Source organism: Ursus arctos, unplaced genomic scaffold, assembly GCF_023065955.2.
Source record: "Ursus arctos isolate Adak ecotype North America unplaced genomic scaffold, UrsArc2.0 scaffold_17, whole genome shotgun sequence".
Taxonomy (NCBI): domain Eukaryota; kingdom Metazoa; phylum Chordata; class Mammalia; order Carnivora; family Ursidae; genus Ursus; species Ursus arctos.
In genome coordinates this window covers 50,414,020-50,437,315 of record NW_026622841.1, presented here as the reverse complement: position 1 = coordinate 50,437,315, position 23,296 = coordinate 50,414,020, and the positions used below count along the sequence as shown (strand labels likewise).

General features: G+C 53.1%; 2 protein-coding genes across 6 annotated transcripts in view; one reads left to right on the top strand and one right to left on the bottom strand.

Moving 5' to 3' along the window:
- Positions 1–7,664, top strand: part of LPIN2 (lipin 2) — an 83,232-nt gene extending 75,568 nt beyond the window's left edge. For all 5 annotated transcript variants that reach the window (XM_026496042.4, XM_048218591.1, XM_026496041.4 and 2 more), the window contains exons 15-20: positions 857–1,005; positions 1,558–1,644; positions 2,744–2,896; positions 3,278–3,392; positions 4,064–4,167; positions 4,497–7,664. In XM_026496042.4, the coding sequence (XP_026351827.1) occupies positions 857–1,005; positions 1,558–1,644; positions 2,744–2,896; positions 3,278–3,392; positions 4,064–4,167; positions 4,497–4,641 (753 nt within the window). In that variant the 3' untranslated portion in view covers positions 4,642–7,664. The remainder of the gene's footprint in view (positions 1–856; positions 1,006–1,557; positions 1,645–2,743; positions 2,897–3,277; positions 3,393–4,063; positions 4,168–4,496) is intronic.
- A 2,679-nt stretch (positions 7,665–10,343) lies between these two features.
- The window catches only part of EMILIN2 (elastin microfibril interfacer 2), a 53,620-nt gene continuing 40,667 nt past the window's right edge, over positions 10,344–23,296 (bottom strand). Inside the window, exons 5-8 of the mRNA XM_026496040.4 lie at positions 15,501–15,908; positions 14,608–14,640; positions 13,951–14,079; positions 10,344–11,322 (exon numbers count right to left, since the gene is read on the bottom strand). Of these exons, the coding sequence (XP_026351825.2) occupies positions 10,985–11,322; positions 13,951–14,079; positions 14,608–14,640; positions 15,501–15,908 (908 nt within the window). The 3' untranslated portion in view covers positions 10,344–10,984. The remainder of the gene's footprint in view (positions 11,323–13,950; positions 14,080–14,607; positions 14,641–15,500; positions 15,909–23,296) is intronic.

Here is a 23,296-nt window from a genome sequence, read left to right as displayed (position 1 = left end):
TAACTGTTTAATCAGCCATGCTTACGCTTCTGTCCACGCTATCCTAAGCCCTGCACACAGGACGGTGTGTGGTCATATAAACACACACACAGTAGGACAGCGTCTCCCTCCCCTGGGGACCACCTAGGGAACTTGGGATGTGGTTTCTTCCACCACCCCAGACCTCCCACTTCAGTTTCTGAGAATGAGCCAAGGGATCTGTATTTTTAACCTGTTTCCAGATGAATCTTTCCCAGCCAGCCCATCACTGGGCCATAGCTGTCTTTTAGGAGCCACAACAGAGAAACATTTTCTTATTTAGATGCAGTTTCCTCTTTCCTGTTTGTTTCCCACTCCTTTTCCCCTGTGTTCAGTTTGAAACGGTCTTGCTGTGCCCTAGGCAAGTCAGGTATGGGGGAATCAGAAAAATCTCTTAGACTTCCAGAACATGGTTCAGGCGGTGGCTCCCTCAGCTTCTTGTGAGTAAGCTTTGCGTGCAGCGCTGGGCTGGGTGCATGCCAGCGCAACAGAAACCATCCTGCCTTGAGCTGAGGCCCTGAAACACTGGTGGTGATTTTTGTAAATATTCAGACTCTGTTGTAAACTTTTCAGCTGATTTTTTCCCTTTTATCACAGTACTCTTATTTCTGTTTCTTGTACATCTCCCTACACAAACGCACACACACGCACACACTTAGGTATTTTAGAGATTAGGATCCTTTTTCACTTAACATTATATCTTAGCAATCTCTCAATGGCTACATATTATTGGAAACTGACTTTTAATTGTTGCATGTAATTCCATCAAAGTGATATACCATTAATTTTCAAAATTATCCCTCTATGATTTTCTTTATTCTTTTATTTTTCATAAAAGGCAAAACTGAAGCTCCAAGATGGCCCAAATGATGTTGTGTTTAGTATTACAACCCAGTATCAAGGTACCTGCCGCTGTGCAGGAACCATTTACCTGTGGAACTGGAATGACAAGGTCATCATTTCTGATATTGATGGAACGATAACAAAGTAAGCACGAGCCCATGGTGGATGGCAGCGGGCAAGGCGCAGGCCCCCTTGCAGTGGGGGGTGGGATCAAGGGTTGCCTCCTTGGCCACCATCAGGAAGTTTTTAAAACTCTCTGCACTAAGACTTGCATGCCAAGGTCACACGTGGTCACACGCAGGGTCATTCTGTGGATGGAGAAGATGGGTGGAATCCTACAAATAAACATTGAAGATATTGTTTCGAAAGAGTAGTTATTTGGTCTCCAAGTTCTGGCCTTAAAATTTTTAAAAGTAAGCAGGTGTTGTGATTGGGGGGGGGGGGGGAAAGATGTGTGGTTGTAACTTATCTCTGAAAATGAACATCTGGCTTCTACTTTTAGAAGTTCCTTGGTGGGTGGGTGTGCAGGGGATTGCCTCACTGTCGCACAAGCCATGAGAAAGTTGCCCTTGTAGATTAGATTGTCCCCCGACCCTGCCTCTACCCGATGGTTTTTAGCAGCTGGTATTTAAATGGGGAAACACTTGGCTTTACGTGCTTTGTTCCCGATACTTTTTCCTATTTCTGCCCTCTCAGGTCTGATGCTTTGGGGCAGATTCTTCCACAGCTGGGTAAAGACTGGACTCATCAGGGTATAGCAAAGCTCTACCACTCCATCAACGAGTAGGTGTCCCGTCCCACGCGTCTATGTGCTTGCGTAGCCTCACACGAAGAAAAGCTTCAGGCACCTTTTGTGGAACATGAGCTGTGTGCTGGGTGTTGTGTTATGTGTCTCGGCGTCTCTTCGCTGCTGCCCGGTGCTGAGAGCTGTAGGCGCTGCCCGTGTCTCTAGTTCTAGCTGTCCTGGGGGGGAGAAGGGGGTTTTGCTTTAATTTAACAGGAGAGCCAATTTCCATTTTTGATTTATTGGGTTTTTTTGTTTTTTGGGTTTTTTTAAAATCTGATTTCACTGAGTAGGTAATGCATGCATGGGGGAAACACCCATGTGGTCCTGTTGGGGCAACAGAGAAAACAGTGCTGTGGCCTTTGTGGACCATAATGCATATAAGTTAAATTGATTGAAACTCAGTGTCTTAAGCATTAGTTGAGAATGGCATAATAGGAAAATTGTATGCCTTTTACCCAGGTGTGGTTTTGCTCCTTGTCTTACAGAATGATTTGCATTCTACAAATTGTCTTTATAAATTAGTTCCTTTGCATCTTTCCTTTATGGCAGATAATTTAAAGATAGTCCAAGATTTTTGTTCTGTAATCTGACTTTCATGGACTAGATGCTGAAGATATATCAGTACTTAAAAATTTAACAAATGCCTGGTTGCATATACCTCCGTTTTTTTCCCCATGGTGTTTTCCATGGAAAATTTGGGATCCTTATAATCGTAACTGCTTTCCTTATTAAATTCAAGAATTTGATTTTCGCAGTAAATGAAAGGAACTGTATTTGAATCTTCTAAAAGAATAGTGCTGCTTTGGGGCGCCTGGGTGGTGCAGTCGGTGAAGCATCCACCTTCGGCTCAGGTCACGATCCCAGGGTCCTGGGATGGAGCCCCGTGTCAGGCTCCCTGCTCAGCGGGGCGTCTGCTTCTCCCTCTCTCCGCCTGCTCGTGTGCACGTGCATGCTCACTTCTTCCCTCCCTCTCCCTCCCTCCCAAATTGATTAAAAATCTTTAAAAAATGAAATGTCAAAAAAAGAGTAGTGTTTAAAAAAGAAAAAACAACTTTGACCAAAGAATGCTTCTAAACAGGACATGCTCTCTTTCAGGAACGGCTACAAGTTTCTGTACTGCTCTGCTCGTGCCATCGGCATGGCTGACATGACCCGTGGCTACCTGCACTGGGTCAATGACAAGGGCACGATCTTGCCTCGGGGCCCTCTGATGTTGTCCCCCAGCAGCTTGTTCTCTGCCTTCCACAGGTACCTCTCCTGTGTGCACGCACATGCGTGCCCACGCACATGAATGGTGGGGAGGGGGAAGTCAGACTCATTGTAAGGGTTTGTATCTGATTCCGAGCTTCTGCATCTCTTGGTTCTTGGGCTCCCCCAGAGCCTTTAACTCTGAGCTCACCCAGTTTATGTCCGACACCGTCCAAAAAAGTCAAGCTGTCAGGTTTTCTCCTTCCCTAAACTGCCTCACTCAGAATCTTAGTCTTTCTTGACTGGCACAGAAGAGAGAGAGATACCAGTTAAAAGGCTTTCAGAAATGATTGTAAGCACTGAAGTCTTTCAGGACCACACACCAGGGAAAACTACCATTTCGAATTTGGTCATTGACTTTGTTTTTTTGTTTTGGCCTAGGGAAGTGATAGAAAAGAAGCCAGAGAAGTTTAAAATTGAATGTCTAAATGATATCAAGAATCTGTTTGCCCCATCTAAGCAGCCCTTCTATGCTGCCTTTGGAAACCGTCCAAATGTAAGTGTCTCTTCTGGGCTACACATTTCTGATGTGGGTAAAGTTCAGAGGAGTATATTTTTTAGGGTACAGCCACATCATGATTCTCAAACCAGTTGTATAAGCAAAATAAATGTTCTGCTCAGTGGGTTTTCATTTTCTCTGCTCCAAATTTCTGCAGTTGGGGAGGTCCTGTAGGTGGACATCTGCCCTAGGGTTTTGGTGTATGAGAAAGGGCACTTCGTCTTTGTTTCTGTGGCTTTGCTTCCATCTCCTCGGGTAGTTATGACTCATGTTCTAAGTGGTTCTAAGCCGTGCCCTCGGATCCACCCCAGAGAGCGCTCAGCCTTCCCTAATGCTTCCCAGCCTCTCCGCAAGATGGGGCCTCTGGTTCCAGGCTGCATAGGGTGTTGCTCTCCGGCCTCTGGCAGGCAGCGTGGCCCCGACTGCTCCCGGGCCCCTGGCTCTGCTTGGCACCCCGTGTCCTGACTCTCTAGCGCCCTTGGGTTTGGCTCCCCACTCGGTTCGGGCTTGTCTGGAGCTCAGCTTCGGGGCAGAGCACACTGCACCAGTTCCACGTGTTGCCGTCTACCGTCGCCTGCTTGTGCCATTCTTCTGGCTCGTGAGGAGCCAGAGAAGCATCTCTCAATTTCTTCTCTTGTAATCACCCTATTTAATGTTTTCTTGTCCAGGATGTCTATGCTTACACACAAGTAGGAGTTCCAGACTGCAGAATCTTCACCGTGAACCCCAAGGGTGAATTAATACAAGAAAGGACCAAAGGAAACAAGTCCTCGTAAGTGTGTTCCTGTCTCAGCCCACCGCCCGCAGCCAGGGGTGATGCTGGGGACAGAGTCTGAGGAGCAGGCCCCACTTGAAATAGCAGGACTGTATCTGCCTTTTGGAGGCTTTCCTCTTTGCCTGGCTGTTTACTTCTCTGTAATAGCATCTGTATAGGATCGCTGACGATCCTAGACTCTGAAGAGGAGGGCTGTGCCCCGGGACGGGATGGACGCCTTGCTCTGAGGCCTCTCTCAGTAACCAGCTTCACAGCATACAGTCCTGGGCTCTGATGTCACTTCAGAGTGACAGTTTGTGCTTTTCTTCCCCACCTCCTTCTCCTAGGTATCACAGACTGAGCGAGCTCGTGGAGCATGTGTTCCCGCTTCTCAACAAGGAACAGAATTCCGCCTTTCCCTGCCCTGAGTTCAGCTCCTTCTGCTACTGGCGAGACCCGATCCCCAAAGTGGACCTGGATGACCTGGCGTGAAGCGGCACCTCCCGGGGAGATCCTCAGTCACTCGCCTCACAGCAAGGGAAGGTGACCCGCACTTCTGCTGGACAGAGGACACTGGGCTACCCTCCAAGCCACAGGTGCAGGACGAGACCCGTGTTGACAGCTGGGCACCAGCAGGCACCGGGAGAGCTCCTGGAGCTGGAACCGTTGTCCTCCTTCCCCTTCCCAGGCCTGGCAGGGTTGCTGCTCAGAGCCCTGGGCAGGCCGGCAGGCAGGGAGCTCCGAACTGTGGTTTGGAGGCCTGGGCTCGTATCACTGGTCGTCCTCATACACGCGCTGTGTCAAGTGTGTGCTGGTGCTCCTTTAATTGAATAATTTAAAAGCAAGACGAGACGCTACATAAGAGGGGACCAAAACATGTATAAAGTAAAGTGTTATAATTTCCACTGGGCAGTTGAGAGTGTTTCTCTCTAAAACCAGGGCTTTTTTAGGGGATCAGGGTCCAGTGAGCTGCTACAGGTCCGGTTAGCAGCGTGGGTTCAAACCATCTGTGCACGTTTCTTCCGTGGGCTCTTCCTTCCCTGCCACCTGAAACAGGACATCTGCTTGGTGGGCTGCTCCAGGCAGGAGCCTGGGCCACTGACCCCAGCTCCACAGACGTGGGCTTCTGGGGAAGAAAAGCTCCCTAGATATCACCTTCTCAACTGTGACTAGCCCCGTCAGTGTTGTCTTGGACCTGGTCAGGACAGACAGGTCTTGCTGGATGTGCTTGGTGCCTGTAAGAAGAGTACTTACGAACAGAAGTGGATTGGACAGCAAGCAACAGCTCTGTTTTCAGGGAGACCTTAGAAATGCAGATATGCACTTGTGTCGGGTCCTGGAAGAGTCCTTTTCTCTGTCCCTCTGCCTGTAGCTCAGTCTCCCAGCCTGGTTGTAGTGAGTCAGGGTGGTCCGAGCAGATAGCCCCAGGAGAGGGTCTGCCCCATAAGCCCCTCCAGAGCTGAGAGCCTGGGTGTTGACGGTCACCCCAGTGTTAGAATCCAGAGGACTGTCGGAGAGGAGGCTTCCACGTGCACAAAGGCCTCGGCTGGGAGGGAAGCCGTCAGCCAGGTCCCGGAGCAGAGACCAGGAGCTGCAGATGCAGACGCCCACTGTGGGAGGTTTCCGTGCCCACCTCCGCTTGCCTGGGACTTGGCTGCGGTGCTCTCCTCGCTCTTCTCTTTTTAGTTTGCGCCACCCAAGTAATACTGAGCTAAGATGGAGAAATGGGGGGGTGGTTTTTCTAGATTGGGGAGTTGGAAGTCCCTTTAGTTCGGCCATTTCTCTTTGTGCTGTGGATGCGCAGACCGTGGTAAAGCCCCCGAAGGCAGCTCTCGGTGGCAGGACTCGGAGGCCCGTGCTCCCAGAGGATGACTGACACGTGCTTCTTCCAGTGCAAACCTCCCCCTTCAGTAGTGCAGGGACTAATCGTCTAAAGAGTTTATTTACGTACAGTAGGTTAGGCAAACTAGGTTATGTTTTTAGGAAATTTTGCCCAGTTAGTGACTTAAAATCCTGGCAGAGCAGCGGGGCAGCTGGTGGCCTCTGAGACACCGTCAGTGTCCTTTCCACATTTGTTTTACAGTAAGAACATGAGCTTTCTGCACTGAACCTGAGCTTACTAGGGCTTCTCTGCACACGTGCGGTACAGGAAATCTTCTCGACCTTCTGTAGTCCTCTCTAGGTGGTCTTTAAAGAGTTTTTTGATTAGACATTTACTTTTCCTTGATAAGCTCTTCTCTGTGGACACACGGGCCTTTGTGGAGGTCGGACCCAGGAGCCTGGGTCTCCCAGCCCTGTGCAGAGGGCGGCTGGCCTCTCTGTCCCCGTGTCCGTAAGCACTAGACTGTCGTTTTTTGTTGCTGCAGATTGATCCAGTGGGTACATTCGCTAAATAACGTGAATCTTTTTCCTTATTTAAAGGAGTCCCTCTTGCTGAAAGTAGATGATTACTATCACTATAGTGTTAAGAAAGTATTAAGTTTGTGCTGAAACCCATTGCCATTTAGTACAAATGACATTTGTTCTTTCTGTGAAAGAGAGTTACCCTCGAGTGTGTTTGTACACAGACCCTTCCAATGGTGAGTTCACAAGGAAGCGTTAGCCCCGTGCTGCTTTCCGTGATGGGCGGGATCACGGGGTGATTGCAAGCAGATTGGGCTTTTTGAAGTCATTCTCTTGGTTGTTCCACTGGTGAAATGGCCTTGGCCCCTTTCCCTCTCTCTGATTCAACCTGACGTGAGTATTTGCCTTGCTGCCCACGTGCTGAACCTTGTCTGGCTGTGGTGTTGACATCTGCGTCTCTGGCAGGCGGGCGGAAGGGCCCGTGTGGGCCCGGAGCATGCACACTTAGCCCCTGTGTGTGAGGACTGTGTTTGCTGTGCTTAAAACCATCTGCATAGTTTTCAACTGGAAAAAGAAAAAACTTACTAGTGCGATGTCCTAAAACGAAAGCTGCTAACGGTCACAGGGAGAACAGCTGAGGAACGACAGCTAGCTAACTGACCGGAAAGTGCCTGTGCCCTGGAGCGGGCACGTGGCCCTTCGGGACTGCGTTCTTGCAGGTGCAGGCAAGACCTTTAAGGACAGGTAGAAAGTAAATGCTCGAAAACAAACTCTTCCAGGGAATTCTAGCATCTTTTTATGTATCCTGTTGACTCTGGGAAGCCTTGTTTTCCTGTTTTAGAACATGCTGTGTTTAATGAAACCGGTTAAAAATTGAGTTTTTGTTAAAGTGCTCTTTCCAGGTGAAAACTACTTTTTTGGTTTGTTTTGAAGGTAAGAAGGGGGGGAGCTTCATTGTTTTAATTTAATAATTACATTTAGTCTGTGATGAAGTATTTGGTTATTAGCAATGCCACTAATAAGTTTTAAGTTGTCAGAAATTAATTGTAAACATCAGTACAGTCCGCTCAGTCATGGCAAAGACAGTTATCCTGAGATAAATGGCTCCTATTTTGGTGCAGTGTTTGATGTTCAAAACAAGATGTTACAACAATAAACAAACGTAAACTGAACGCATTTGACTCCTTCCTTCAGAGGACATTTAAACCATATTCTCTGTATTCTTGCCAGAAAATGATAATTTCCATAAATTAGCATTTTGATCTTTGCTGACACTTAAATTCATCTACGGAAAGGACTTCTTTTTGGTGCTTATTTTTATAAAACCTGACTCCAAAAGTGAGGCTACACCCACAGGAACCAACCTCTTGCTTTGTGGGTTTCTGCCAGAGAATGATTCATTCATACGTATGTAGTTCGTGGTGTGTTCTCGCTGGCATCCTCTAGGCTGGGACCGCCCGCCCCGAGCCCTCAGCCCGTCAGGGGTCCCTCGAGAGGCCTGCTCAGAGCCTTTGCCACCCCACCTTTCATTAAACCTAACTCCCTCCAGGTGAGTACCGCTCAGCATTCTGATGTTTTCATCAGCCTAGGAGAGTCAGAGTGATCTTGAGTCAAAAACCACACCCCGCAAACTATGTAAATGAGTATCTTATCCCCTCAGATTCCGGCCTCTACCAGATGCAGCACGTGCTGGACTTGAATCCCAGAGCCCTCCTTGAGAGCCTACCTACCTTCAAGTACGGGAAAGCTTGTCATGTCCTGCTGCTTCGCCTTGACATGAGCACAGGGTGAGGGGACCAGGGGTCTTTGGGGGGTACATAGGGAATAGAAAGGATGCACTCAGAGGGAAGTTGACTAAAGGAGCCGGCTTCCAGTGCTTGGCCGTGGAGCAGCAAGGGCTTACCCCTGCAGCTCAGAAGAGTGGAGCCTGCCTTTTTCCTGCCCTTGATAGGACAGCGTAGGGGAAGAAGGAAACGTGTTCAGAAAGTCGGTGCGGATGTATGTGGAGGCATGTTGCAGATCTGCATGTGTGGATTGGGTCTGTCCCTCTGATCATGAACACTCCTTTCAAACCAGTTGTGAGAAACCACAGGAAAGAGGATAGGGCTAAGAAAGCTTGATTAATGCGCTACCATGGAAATAATTGCAAATGCGGAATGCATTTATTTGCATTCTTTAGTGCTGGTATTGTTGTTCATCATTAGTAAATGAGGCCGTTTGCTAATGTTACATGTGGGAGAGAAAAACTGTCCCAGTCCTGTCTGTGCATAAGTACCCTGACATTTTTCTCAGCAGCAGTGTCTTTGAGAAATTGTGTCCTGGAACCTAATTAAATGGTGGGCATGGTCCTTCCGCCTGACTTGCCAGGCACATAGCTTAAGGCCTGTTCAGCCCTAGAAGGGGCTGCCCCAGAGATCCTGGAGGCCTGAGTTCAGCTTGCCTTGCGTTTGTCTCCGTACAGAAGGATGGCCTTTCCCTTTTGAAAAACTCCATCTTCTGAAGGAACCCTGATCTAGCTTTCATTCTATTTTATCTTGAAGTAAACTCAGGAGCTCCTGTAATTAGACTTAGTTTACCTTGCCGATCTTGGATACACAGAGCTGAAATTGACCTTTTTCACTAAACAAGGGTGCATTGAGAGAGAAGGACCAGGCTTTACTTGGTGCTCTAGAGAACCATCCATGGAGTAGAAAGAACAGTCACTGTCTCCCTTCTGTCTGGGCCCTGCCTTTCCGGCTGTTGAGCATTTATCCCCTTTGGTGCTAAGGTCTTTACAGGGGGTGTGAGGGAGAGAGGGTGATAGTAGGTACGTGTGCCAACTGGGTTTTCCTGAAAATGCTCCACTGCACTTGGGTTTTTTCCATGAGTCATTCCTAGGACAGTGAGACTGACAGCCAAATTTAGCCAATTCCCCAGCTGTAGAAACAGGGTAAGAGAATGCCCCCCCCCACCACCAACTCCTGGACAGAGAAATCCAGATTTTAAAGTCCTGAAACCACAAACTTGCAGTTCTTGGTCACTTCTCCCCACAAGGGGCAGGGGAATGAGGAAGAAGGCTCCTGTCTGAAGTGTCCGGCGGCGGCTCTGTTATCTCATTTACAAGCAGTCCTGGAAACTGATGGCATTTTTTATAGCATAAGAGTACCAGTGGCTTGATTTCAGGCCCAGGAAACTTCTCTGATCTGCATCTTTCCCTGGGGCTCTAAGGGACTTGCCTCCCCATGGGCACTTGATTGGCCAACAGATTTTACCAACCCGATGAGGAGGGTCCCCCTGAAGCTAAGGGTGTGTCCTAGAGGTTTCTTTGTGTCCTGGAGGTTTCTTTGTGTCCTGGAGGTTTCTGTGGCTGCTGATAAAGGAGCAACGTGCCTGGGCTTCCCTGGAACAGAATGTGCTCTCCATGGGAAGATTCCTGCTTTTCTCCGATGATCTCAGGTTTCAGTGTGTGATCAGTTTTATGTTGGGCCTGTTGTTGCCTGGGAACCCAAAAGTCCTTAAAGCTGCATCTGCTGTGAGCTGTGCAGCGAGCAATCTCATTAGCTCAGGCAGCTGCTGATTAGATGTGAATTTTAAGTATTCCCTGGAGGAGCCCCTCTTTAGCTGCGGGGATCACGGTGGGGGGGGGGGGCGGCTTGACCTCCAAGCACATCTGGTTTTTTACAAGCAAAAAAAAAAACCCCAAGTGTATATATAGCTTGCATAGGGAGGGTTAACGGTTACACATCGTTGAGATTGATTTATTCGAGCTTACTTTCTACAGCCATTTAAAAAAAAAGTCCATTACCTTTGTGCAGTTTGCTTTTTAGCAACACCTCTCAATCCATAAGGCACCAGACTTCAGTAACGTGAAGTGGTTTTACATCTTTATTGACACTCCCTGTCTTTGCACTTCACATGTACATGTCATTCAAGGAGCCCCCCCCCCCCCCCCCCAGGTTGCACAGTCTCCTGTGCCCACCTGGGCCAGGGCCCAGAGTGCCAGGCGAAGCCAGCCCGGGCCAGCCCGCACCGCGGCCCCCAGGTCCTGTGGTGGCACGTGCCACTTCACTTCAGTGTTTAAACTTCTCTCCTGCAGGCGCAGTGAATAAAGACTGTGGCCACCGGGTCCGCCTAGCCAGTCCGCTTCCCCTCCACCCTGTAGCCCAGCAGCTCTCCCTCCTCCGTCAGCAGGACGCGGTCCCAGGGCCGGACTGGGTGGCCGGTCGCGCTCTGCAGTTGGCACCCAATCAGCCCCGAGAGCAGAGCTCCTGCCGATGCGGCACCAGAGCTGGGGGCCACGGGGGAGGAAGGACCCCGCTCCTCAGGTAGCCAGGCGGAATGACAGAAGGCCGGGGAACCCTCAGGTGTGCGGCCTCAGCAGCCTCATCAGGCCTAGATCTCGGGGGAGGTGTTGGGATGTCTGCAGGAAACTAGACCAGTGCTCCAGTTACATACATCAGAAACTGCATAGATGAATACTTCCCGGGTCTTATGACTGTCTCTCCCCAGCACCCTAGAGGTGAGAAAGGAAAGGATATAAGAAAACCCCACTAAACGTGGAGTACATTTCGTCAAAATCCGTGTGGGCCAACCGGCCCCCGGTCACCACGATGTTGACACCATCTCCTGCCTTCAAGTGCACGATGAGGTGGAACGCCCCTGGACCCCCACAAGTGTGCAGAGCCCCTTGGGGCCGGTGGTATTCCAGGAACTCTCTCTTGTAGCCGGCCGTATGCAGCTGGGCCACGCTGGCATTGGAGACCGACAGGACAGCTTCCACGTACGCGTCCCTCTCAGGAGTGAGGGTGGCTGTGATCAGGTAGCGCCCATCATACGGAGCCGTGAAGATGCCTGGGAGGGGGAAGGCAGACACTCGTGTCATGGAACACCATCACAGCACCTTCGGGACAGGTTTGCGAGACTAACCATCTTGTTTGTCCCGGAGACGAACTGGGAGAGTTGGTCACCCGACCCGCAGAGGGGAGGTAGCCCCTTTCTATACTTGTACCTGCCCTACACCCACCCAGCGGCACACCCCCTTAGCCGGCACTGCTGTCTGCGACAAACCCAGTCCTCACGGTGAGACCCTCTGTCTTCTGAAGAAGACAAATAGTGCAAAAGCCCCAGCATGTGGTACGATGACTGTAACTCACCTCCACCCAGAGCAGCCCCCGGAGGAACTTGCCCCTTTCAGTTGTGCCGTGTGCATGGGGCGAACTATCCAGCCTTGTTGGAAGAGAGCTCTGTGCCTCTAACGTTCCCAGCAGCAGGGTATACCAGCCTTTGCCGTGCTGTGCGTGCAGCACAGGCGTGAAGACGCAAGGCCGAGGCCCAGCCTGGCGCCTGCTCCCACCTTCCCTAAGGTTTAGTGGGCGGCAGCAGCTGCCCAGATTCTGGTTGCCATTTGGGAGTTTTCTCCAGCATGGAAAGCACCCCAAGACCCACTTAGAATAAGCCTCACAACTTGTGTCTAGGCACAAAATCTATGAAATGTTTGAGTTGCTCCCGGAGGAGATGGAACAAAAAGAACCCACAAAGCTTGTGGGAGAGACCACAGCCAGCCCTCATGTGGAAGAGCCAGGCTCCTTGGCTTGCACCAGTATACAGGTGGCATCCATCGAGCCAATGCCTCCCAGGTTCTGGGCCTGGGGAAGCAGGGGAAGCGGTGCTCGGAGGTAAGGAGAGGGCACGGGGAAGAGGAGAGGGATTTGTAGATGTACCATTCGCAAAGCGGCAACTGGCCCCAAAGCCAGAAGAGTCGGAGCCCACACCAAACGCAGGAGCAGCCGCTTTCCATGGGTGTGGGGAGGGGGCTAGACGTGGACCCTGACCACAGGCCAAGAGTGACAGAATGGAGGGCTCAGGACCTGAAAGGAATCTCAGGGGCTGGGTCTTCATCTGCCCTGAAAAATAGAAAATGCCAGGCCATCCTGCCCTCTTCCCCAGCGTGTAATGGTGAGTAATCTGAAGCTCCATGGTCTTCCTGGGGGCACCTGGACCCATGGCCTCTTCCCCCCGCTTAGAGACTGCCTGTGCGGAGTCCACACAGAGGGTCCCCCAGGATTTCCTTTACCGAGGATCTGCTCAATGAGAGAATACAGTTCTGGGCTGGGTGTCCCGGCATAGGCCAGAAATGACAGCCACCATCCCTGCTCGCAAAGGCCACCTGACCTGTCGGTGGAAAAGCTGTCCCCATCACTAAGGCAGCATGGACTGAGGGCCCCAGGAGGAGGCTGTACTTGAGTGGAAAGTAAAGGTCTCTGAAAGCAAAGCCACTTCTCGTACCCGACCTGCCTCTGCGCCTCAGGAGCAGGTCAAAAATGCAGAGTCCCAGGGTGTCTGGGTGGCTCAGTTGGTTAAGCGTCGGCCTTTGGCTCAGGTCCCTAACTCAGGGTCCTGGGGATCCCAGGGATCCCCTGCTCTTGGGGGAGCCTGCTTCTCCCTCTCCCTCTGCCCCTCCCCTCATGCTTGCTCGCGCTCTCAAGTAAATCTTCAAAACAAAAACAGCAGCAGAGTCCTGAGCTTGACTTCAACTGGCCCGGAGGACACCAAGTTCCATTTTTCCAAGTTCTGCAGGTAGTTTCCATGCTCACGAAAACTTAGGAACCGCTGTGGGGTTTGTTAGATGGCGGCCATGCGGGGCAGGCATGAGGGTGAGGGCTCAAAACTCAGAAGGAACCCCGTTTCATCTGCCTCGTAACCTCCCTGAGCCCCCCCCTGCATCACACCCACGTAGCTCCTCGGGGAGCACCCGTGTGGGCACCTCAGCACGCTGGCGCTTGAGGGGCTCAGCGACTCACTTCGCGGGGGGCTCTGGGCTACTGGGAAAGGCCGCCCTGGGCTCGGCAGGGAGGGGGTGCCCCGACTCGCCTTCCCGTCATATAGGACACAGGATGCCCATGACCGGGCTTTCAGGAAGGCTCGGACCCCAGTCCCTGGGAGCAAAGACGGCCAGAAGCCAGGGCGCAGGTGCGGAGGAGCCGGAGGTGCCCTCGGTCCTCGCTATCCGCAGAAGCCCCGGCAGAGCCCAGGCCGCCAGGCGGGGTCCGGCCCCTTCGGGACGGAACGCTGTCCCCGTTCTTGGCTCTGTTCACGAGCTACAAGCGTCTGCGGGAGACGGCCGGGGCTGGCCTCCCATCGGCCGTCTGAGGACGAGACCTACTGAGAGAGGCGGCCTCGGCCTGGGCGCGGCGCGGCGGGCCGAGCTCGGGGACCCCCACAGACGAGTGCAAGGACGATTCCCACGGCAAGTGCCGAGGGCTGGTGTGCTCCTCTCGTGACGAGAAAATGTCACCGCACACCCCCCCCCCCTGCAGCCCGTGAGCTGGAAGCTGCTGCTGAAAGCCCCACACTGCCCGGGGGGGGGAGCACCATGGGCCAGCTGTCCCTCGTGCCCGCAGCTGCTCGGGCATCTCCCCGGACCCGGGGGGGGCGCGGGGGGCGCTGGCGTTGGGGGACGCACGCCGTCTCCGAGCTTACCGGTGTTGGGGTCGTACACGTCTCCGTCATTCACCAGCACTTTGTTAAAGAGGACGACGCCCCCATCGCTGGGGAAAGGCTTCTGGGTGAGCCCCGCAGAGAAAGACACCAGAGAAGGCACTGGAACCCCTGGAGTGAGAGGACATGGAGCGTTCACAGGGGTGAGGGGTCAGAGGTCAGGGCCTGGAGCACGGAGGCTTGTGTGCCAGGCGGGACGGGCCGCCTCACCGTACGCCGTTGCCTTAAGGTGGTAAAGCACCGTGGGTGACCAAGGCCTCCCGCGGGCGCCGCACGGCCCTCCTGGGGCCGGGGTGGGCAGGACGGCTGAGCGCTGGGACGCGCATGCGCTGGGGCGCACGTGTGAGGCCGCGTGCCCGCGCGGGAGGCGGTGTGCCATGGCGCGTGTGTGGGGCTGGGGGGCTCGGGGTGGGCACGGCCACCAGGCAGAGAGCCGGCCAGGGAGCCTCTGGGCAAGCCCCGGGAGCTGGCTGCTGCTCCATGAGGGGAAGGCCTGGTCTCAGGCCTGACTCTGCCCCTCTCTGAGAGGTAAATCTTCGGCGGGGGGCTCAGTCCGGCCAGCAGCAGTCTCCCCCTCAGCTGGAGGACCCCCGCTTCCGCCCACGCCCGGAGAGAGGAGGCCCTGGTCTCCAGACGTACCTGGGGAGGCTACCGGAGGGGGGCTGGGGTATCCTGAAAAACAAAATGGCGTCAAATGTCAAACAGAAGCCCCTCTTCTTCTCCCTGCTCCTCATGCTATTTTTTCAGACATAGAAGCCGCAAGCCCCCCACCCCCACCCTGCAAGCTGCCTTCCCAGAGACAGAGGCACAGTTGTGCCCCCGCTGTGCCTGCTTCCTCACTAGCCCACTCATCCCCGAGCAGAGAAGAGCCCTGAGGGCTAGCTGGCTGGGGGAGGGGGAGGGGGGGGCTGGCGCAGTGCTCGCTGCAGGAATGCGTGGACGTGGGGGGTAGAAGCGCGGACGGACAAACGGCCCCGACAGTATAAACAGCCCTCATGCGGCCCTCATCTGTGAGACGGCACTAGCGACCCACAGCGGACCCAGCACCTGTCCCACACGTGCTCGCTCGCTTCTCCCTCCTGCCTTGCCCCAACAGTCACCCCCACAGCCGCCCCCTAAGCTCCTATTACCCCCCACTTTGTTGTGAAGGAGCTGAGCCTTCCAGGGGTTCCAAAGCCACCCCAGGCCCCAAAGCCTGTGGCCACATGGCTGAGATTTGAGCCAGAACCTTCTGCCCCCCGCCCCCCAACTCTGAGGTGCGGCTTTCTCGGCTGCTGCTGCGCAGGCTCCCGGTCCACACTGGTCTTCCGCGTACACCTCCTACTGGAAGTGGGACGAGGTGTTTACTGCACTATCCCTGGGAGTGCCCCAGCCTCTGGGGGTTCGATTAGCATGAATCAGCCCTCAGCACCTCTGAAGAGCTCTTTTTTGGAAGCTACATGGGGAAAGACCCTGCAGCGGACCCCCTAAGGCTCAGGCTGCCCCTCCATGTCGTCGCACGACACCCGATGTGCCGGCCGCAGGGGCCTTACCTGGTGCTCCTGCGAAGCCTTCGGCGCTGGGGATGGGCCGCTGCCCGGTCTGGCCGTCCACTCCTTGGGGCAGGCCCCTCCCCGACACGCCCATCCTCCCCGGAGGCCCGGCCTCTCCAGTCTCCATAATGACCCCCGTGGAGCCGGGCAAGAAGGGCAGCCCTGTCCAGCCCGGCCATGCTGGCGGCGGCAGTGGCCGCGGAGGTCTCTTGGGCAGGACGGGCTGCTGGCCCGTGTGTGGCCGTTTTCCGGGGTCCTCGGGAAGCGGGGGAGCACTCGGCGTCGGCAGAGGGGTCCGCTCGGGATGAGAGGCCTCCGTGGGGGCCTCCACCAGAGGCGGGTGGGAGGGCCTTCCAGGCACCTGCGGGGCCTTTCCATGGGGCGGGGGCGCTTCTGAGGGCTTCTCCGCTGAGCGTTTGGAAAGTGGAGAGAAATACGCAGGGTTAAAAACCTCAGACTTGACTGCTCAGCCACAGGCCCCTCCATGAGCCCTGGCTCGGCTCCCTGTGCAGGTATGTGCTTGGTGGCTGTCCCTGCAGCATCAACAGCGCTGTGGGCACTGGCCCCCAGCGAGCCCACAGCAGCCACCACAGCATGGGGACAGAATACCTCACAGCTTCAGAAGAGGGGGGCACAGGTCAAGCTGCCCTCAGGCCACCCAGGAGCTGCTGAGGTCAGTGGGGACCTCCTGCACAGCGGCCAGGGGTTGGGGGGAGGTTTTGCAGCCTTTCTACATAAGGGTTGCCCCAAAACAGCACCTTCTTGGCCCCAGCCCTAAAACTTCACCGCATGATGGCACCACAGGTGTACCACGAATTACTGAACGGGACATGCTGCCCCCAACCACCTTATGTTCTCTCAAACCAGCAAGTCTCGGGGTCACTGTGGGTGGTTCCACAAGCTAAGGCCCTGCAGAATGCAGATACTACAACAGGGGTCCCCAGCTTGAGGCCCCTCTGTAGCAGGCACAGGCCCCAAAGGAGCAGAAACACCCCACACGTCTTGCCACAGCCTTAAGATCACCAACTGAGGGGATTTCCACGGGAGGAAGCTTGTGATTCGCATTTCCATGCCCTCATGGGATGGCGCTGTGACACACCAGGAAGCTGCCGCCCCTTCCTCCTATGCATACGTTCCTGGAACCAGGCAGGCTTCCAGGAAGGCTTCCTGAGGGCCCACGAGGCATCTAAAAATAACTGGGACTGGCAGATACCAGCCTCAAACCCCACCCACCTCCGCGGTCTGGATGGTGCCTCCCCTGCCCAGGTTCCAAAGCTATACAATGATGTCCAGGCAGAATCAGTGACCGCATTTTGACCCACTGTCTCGTTTTAAAACTAAGGTTTAAACTATGGCGATCAAACTCGTGCTCCCCTTCCACCAAAGAGCCACATAGCTCACCCACCTCCAGTCCCAAAGGGAGGTTCCTTCTCAAACAGCCTTTCCTGACCAGTGCTCCATGAGAGAATTAAGCCCAAGAGAATGATTCACCACTTTCTCAGTCGTCCCAAGGATAATACAGAGCTAACACAGATGCAGAGAAGAGAATTCACATCATTCAATGGCACGCGCGCGCGCACACACACACACACACACAATTTGATTCCAGCACAATTATTGAATAAAACACCTAAACCAAGGCATATTCAGAATACGGAGGAAAAAGAAAGATCCTATAAGCTTTCATGGGGAAAAAATTAAAAAGTGACTGAATCCAAAGAGCATCATCAGGCTTCTCAACAACAGAAACTAGAAGACAAGAGAACAATGTCTTCAAATATTGAGGGAATAATTGCCAACCTTGAATTCTATACCCAACCAAAATATCTATCAATTATGATTCAAGAATAAATATTTTCAGACTTGCAATATTAAAAAAAAAAAACTATTGGGCCTCTTTCCTTAAAAAGCTTGGAAAACATGCTCCACTGAAACAAGTAAACCATGAAAAAAAAAAGAAAGAAAACAGTCCAAGACAGGAGAGGTTCAAGAAATTTCTAGGATGGTAGGGAAGGAAGTTTCAAATTGAAAGCCCGTTAACAAGTCCAGGGAATAAGCAGTCCAGAATGGATAGGAAGAGAGAGAACTCCAGAGGGGAGGTCATGAATTAAAAAAAAAAAAAAAATTGAATCAAAAAATGATCACTTTTTACGGAATAGAAAATTATGTTGAGAGGATGTCCTAGGGTAAGAAGAATCCAAAACAGATACATAAAAACTAGCAAATAATAAAACACAGCTACTAATTCAAAGAAAAGCAAAACAAAAAGCAACAATCATATGCAGCTACACTGAGCTATTTTGCTCATAACAGCATAAATGTTGACTACTGATATTTGTGGTAAATTCTAGTGGGAGTTGGGGAGAAGGGGAAGCAGGGGAGATATGAGTGAACCTAATATATAAACTAATGCCTATAGCTAATACATAATATATAATGTCTAAATGCTACATATATAATATCTATGTAGAGAGATATCTAAAATTAATAAGCCAATTTAGAAATATAGAGGTAAGTATCAGGGGAAGATAGCCAAAAGGGTTGCACGTGGCTGCCTCTGGCGAGCTAGAAGTGCCAGGAACACGTGGGGACAGGGGCTGGTTTCATTATAAGCCTCTCAGTACTAGTTTGTTTATTTTTAAAGATTTTATTTGACAGAAGGAACAGGGAGGAGGGGGAGAGGGAGAGGGAGAAGGAGACTCCCCGTTGAGCAGGGAGCCTGATGCGGGACTCGATCCCAGGACCCTCAGGGTCATGACCTGAGCTGAAGGCAGATGCTTAACCGACTGAGCCATCTGGGTGCCTAGTTTATTTTTATAAAACATAATTGCAGAAGACACACTCTGAGGGCCCGTTTCTACCCGTGCCCTCTAATGCAAGCGTGCCTGCCTGCGCTCTGCATCCGTCCTCCCTTCCCTCCTCCTCCTCACACTGTGCTCCCAGTTCAGAGCCCCGCCTCCCAGCCGGCCTTCCTTCCCTTCTGGGAGTTGCTCCATCCATGTCACTCCCTCAGGCCTCTTTCCTTCCCTCCCCCCGCCCACCCCCCGGGGTCTGTCTTTTACTCCAACTGTATGGTTCTTGTCCAAAATTTAAAAGTAAACACTTCCTCAGTCCTCAATGGATGGCAGTCAACAAAGTACAAGCTCCCCAAACTGGTCCTTGTTTGCTTACCTGTTCCTACCACACCCTCCAGACCATTGTTACTTCTCGGAAAGCCACCACCGTTCTCCCGGTCCCCATACCCAGGTGCTCAGTCATATATTCTCTCTCTCTCTCGCTCTCTCACTCTCTCTCTCACACACACACACAAAATCTGTTGCTAAATCCAGCTGATTCTAATCCTGAAATACTTCTGGCTCCTTTCACACCTTTTTCAGAATGCTCTTTCGAAAGCATTCTAGGATTCTCTGCTCAAAAATCTGCAGCTGTTTCCCAACGCTCATAAAATCCAACCGAATCTCCCCCGACATCCCAAGGCCCCACCACCTGCTCCAGCTCGTCCTGCAGCCTCAGTGTCCTCACCGGTGCCCAGCCCTCCTCTGAGCTTCCCTGCCTTTGCACCCTGGCTTTTCGTGTTCGAACTCCCTAAGACAGCCTCTTCCAGCAGCGTCCCTGAAGTCCGGACACCACCTCCCTGGCAAGCCATTGTGGATCCGCCCAACAGAGCTTGAACAATCCGGCCTCTGAACCTTGAAGCACATCGAGCCTCCGAGGGCTCTTTCAATGTTTCTCTATCATTCCTGTCATGCTGGGTGATGAGCAGTTGAGGACACATTTGAATGATCTTTTCTCCTCAGGGTTTGGCACACGGCCTGACACATGACATTGAGACATTTGAGTGTTTGGTGAATGAATGAAGTCTAGAAGGTACTATGGGCCACACTCTAATTCCTGCCAGCTGTTGCATTAGGCACCTGAATTTCGCCCAAAGGTCACTGTCATCAAGGCAATACTGGTATGCAGAGACAGTGACAGCTCTTTTATACCCATCACTCCCTCAAGGACAAATATACCCCTTGGAACAAATATCCTCCCCTAATCTCCTTGGGGAAGGCACCCAAACCTGCTGGGGGCAGCTGACAGCTCCGAGGTGTCTCAGCCAGGACAGTAAGGAGAAAGCTGCCCTGGGTCCAGTCATTTCCCCAGCCCCCTGCCCCTCAGCTCCTGGCGGCCTCCGGGCCTCAGGGTCGCAGGTGGTGTTACCAATGCATATACATTACAAAGTTGTAAAGAAGACTGGACAGCATTTTGCTCATTCTGGAAAGATCACTCCTGGCCCTGGATAGCTTTCTGAACTCACCATGTGTTTCTAATTCAGAGAGTGACCATCTGAACTGAGTTGTCCGGAAGAGCCCAGTGCTGCTGCCCGGGCGTCTAACCCGAGAGAGGCATAGGAAGGGCCCGCTGGGCCCCATGTGCGCGGTCCCGGGAACCAGCCCAGGCTCTGGCCGACCTGCCTTGTGGCCTCGGGCCGCCCCAGGCGTCTGGCAGCACCACAGCCTTCGGCGCACGGGCCCGGTGCCCAGCTACGAAAGGCCGCTCCTCCTTTTCTTATGAAAAACCAGTTCCCACTTTACTAAAGCAAAGACCCGCGGAAGCAAATCCCCAGTAATCCATGAGCTGACGTGCTAAGAACGCGTGTCCTGCGGCCGCTCCGCGCCCCGGCTCGGCGGCCGCCGGGGACCCCGAAGGGCGGCCGGCTGCAAGGTGCCGGGCAATGCAGGGAGGCCGGCAGGTGGTGTCTGTTAGGGAAGCAGAGGCCGTGGGGACGGCCGCGGGCCGCGGGGGTCGGAGCGCGCGCCCAGGGTCCGGCTGCGGGAAGGCCACCGACCGCTCCTGCCTCATCCGCCTGGTCCGCTCAACGGGCCAGTGCCCCGCCCCCCTCCTGCCAACCAGACCGAGCGGGGGGCCGGTCAGCGAGCGGGGGCGCGGGGGCGCGTCCCTGGCATTGAGCCACTGCGCCGGGCGGCCGACGTGCCGACCGAAGCCCGCCACCCCGCCAGCACGTTACGTGGCCACCGGGCCTCCAAACGCCCACAGGCCGGCGTGCGAAGCCTTCGCGGCTGACAGCCTGCGTGGCCGCGGGAAGGACGGCTCAGGCTCCCCCGACGGCGGAGACCCCCGCGCCGTGGGGCACCACAGGCCCGCGCGAGGCTGCTGGGCGGGGAGACGCCGCGGACCCCTGACGCCTTCTCCTGACCGGGTCTCCTCGGCAGTGGTTCTACTCGGAGCACACGGTGACCCAGACGCGGTGGCGGCTCTGGCTGGACCGACTAGAAGTCGCTGGCACCTCCTCGAGAGGGCGAGGCAGTGAGTCCTGACCGGCCACGCCGGAAGCCCCGCAATGGGGCTGCACAGCGAGAACGGCCCGCACTTCCGACCAGCACAAGCCACAGAACTCAGGCAGGCACAGCCGTACTGGCGCGGGAGGGCGCTGGAATGGGAAGGGATTTGCAATCACAGAATCCCAGGGTGGGGGAGTCTCACCTGGCCGAGCCTCAACATCACTTGGGATGGATGGATGGATTTATATATATTATATATAAAATATATATATAAATAAATTTCACAAGCTGATCCTAAAATCCCTATGGAAATGCACAGGATCTATGCTCCCTGGTTTTCAGATTTACTTAAAAGCTGCAGTAATCAAGACGTAAAGCTTGTCCCATCAACAACTAGAACAGTCCACACACGGACTGGCTCACACTGAGTCCCCTTTTGTTGCCTGCACAGTGTCAAAGTCGGCCCTTTCATGCTCTCTCCTCTCCTTTCCTCCCTGTTTCTCCCCTTCTTCTGGGCCCAGTTCACCCTGTGTGGTGATATCCTGCTGCCTTTGAAGTGGCTTCCTTCTGCTTCTGGGACCAGAGCTGGGGCGGGGGAGGGGGGTGTTTTAATTACAAATTTGATTACAAATTCCTGGGTCTCCTCTCACCCCGACTGAGGAGGAATCCCCTGACTGAGCCCAGGAGTTCTTATTTTTCTAAAGCTTCCTGAGGATTTGTGCATGCGGCTTCGGGAGAGCTCAGCCCTGAGAACATCACGGTTCTAAATCCGAGGTTAAGATGCAGAAAAGCAGCTGCTACTCACGCCCGCCAAAGGCCATTACAAACACCAGATGCCCACAGGGAGAAAGGGTGCGTATTGCTGGAGTCAGGATGGTCTGAGCTTATGCAGTCTGCTTCAGCCTTTATGTATCTATAAAGCCCTGACTTGGTCCATTGTGCTATCTTGGACCTAAACTGGCCCCAGTTTCAGCCAGTTTCAAGTTGAGGGCCCACGCCAGCATTGTGGCATCAGGCTACTCTTCCCTGGCCAGGTTTTATGGTTAAATATTTGGAAAATCCGCACTTCTTCATTCTTGGGGCACAGCTGGCATTAAGCAACTTGACAAAGATGGGATTCCTCAATCTCTAACACTCTTAAGTGAAACACTGTGCTTAGTATCACTCAAGGACTAGGACAAACATCCCTCAGACATGAGCAGAAGAAGCAGATGGGGGGATTTGAAAAAGGAAGTAACGCTGCTGTCACTAGCATCTGTTGAAACAACATCACGGTATCCAGGCAGGCATGTCCCTTCTTGGAACTGTGACACAGGCTAAGAGCTTCCCTAAGGCACAGAAATATTCCTCTGCCATCTCCACCCAGAGGGAGTCCCAGGTTTCTCAACCCCAGGAAGTCCCCTCTCTTCCAGTGCAAGAGGCACTGCGGAGACGCTGGTGTCCAGCCAGGACTCAGAGTCTAGGTCACACCAGGAGCCGGGGGCTCCAGCTGTCGAAGGGCTTGCTGACAGTGTTCAGTGACAGGCCAGGACAGTCCTCGGGGCCCAGGCGGGAAACGATCCCTTTCACCCACGCTGGGGGCAGACCCTGGAGCTGCCCCCCACGGAGCAGCTCCTGCCGCACAAGATGCTGACCAGGGGAGAGGCCGAGGGGCCGGCCAGAAGCCCCGGGCCGCACCGTCTCCTGCAATGGCAGTGAGCGTGTGCGGGCAGAGGGCCCAACCCCTAATGGCCACGTCGGACCGAAGGACAGAGGACTTACCAACCTGACTTAGTCCTAAGTGCTGAGCCTCTCATCAACAGAAGTACTTGAACATGAACCCTGAATGCTAGGGAGGGGAGATTTCTAGGCTTTTTACACTTCCCACCTGTCCCCCAACTTAGAAAAGAAAAAAAAAAAAAAAGAAGAAAGGAAAAGAGAGAAAACCCCCACTGGGTATCTGAAGCATTCCACAGAGCAGCCAGGAGCCCGACCCCCAGGACTCTCATCCCATGTCTGCTTTGTGGACAGGCCGCTCTGTCTCCTCTGAGGCGTGATGCCTGGGGGTTTGTAGGAAGAGGAAGGGAGAAAAGTTCAGCCAGGAGCAGAGTAAACATCTATTATAGGGGATAGAGGGTTACGATAATAGGTAATACTGACTGAGTGATTACCAGGGGCCAGGCACTATTTAATACTCCATTCCTTATGAGTATTAATCCTCTTTAAACCAACTTTTTGAGGTAAGTGTCATTATTATTTCCAATTAGTAGATGCAGAAAGTGAGGTAATTAGGTAGAGAAGTGACTTGCCCAAAGTCCCAGAGAAAACATGGAGGTAGCTGGATTGCAAACCTGGGAAAAATAAAAAATGCCTGGCTCAAAATCCTCTGATAGTTTCTCATCATACCTAAAATTCAAATCTTTTACCATAGACTATAAAATCCTACATGATCTGGTTCCTACCCCCTCTCTGACCTTAATGCTTAACGCTTACCCCCCTTGTTCATATACTTGATAAAACTAGCATTCTGAG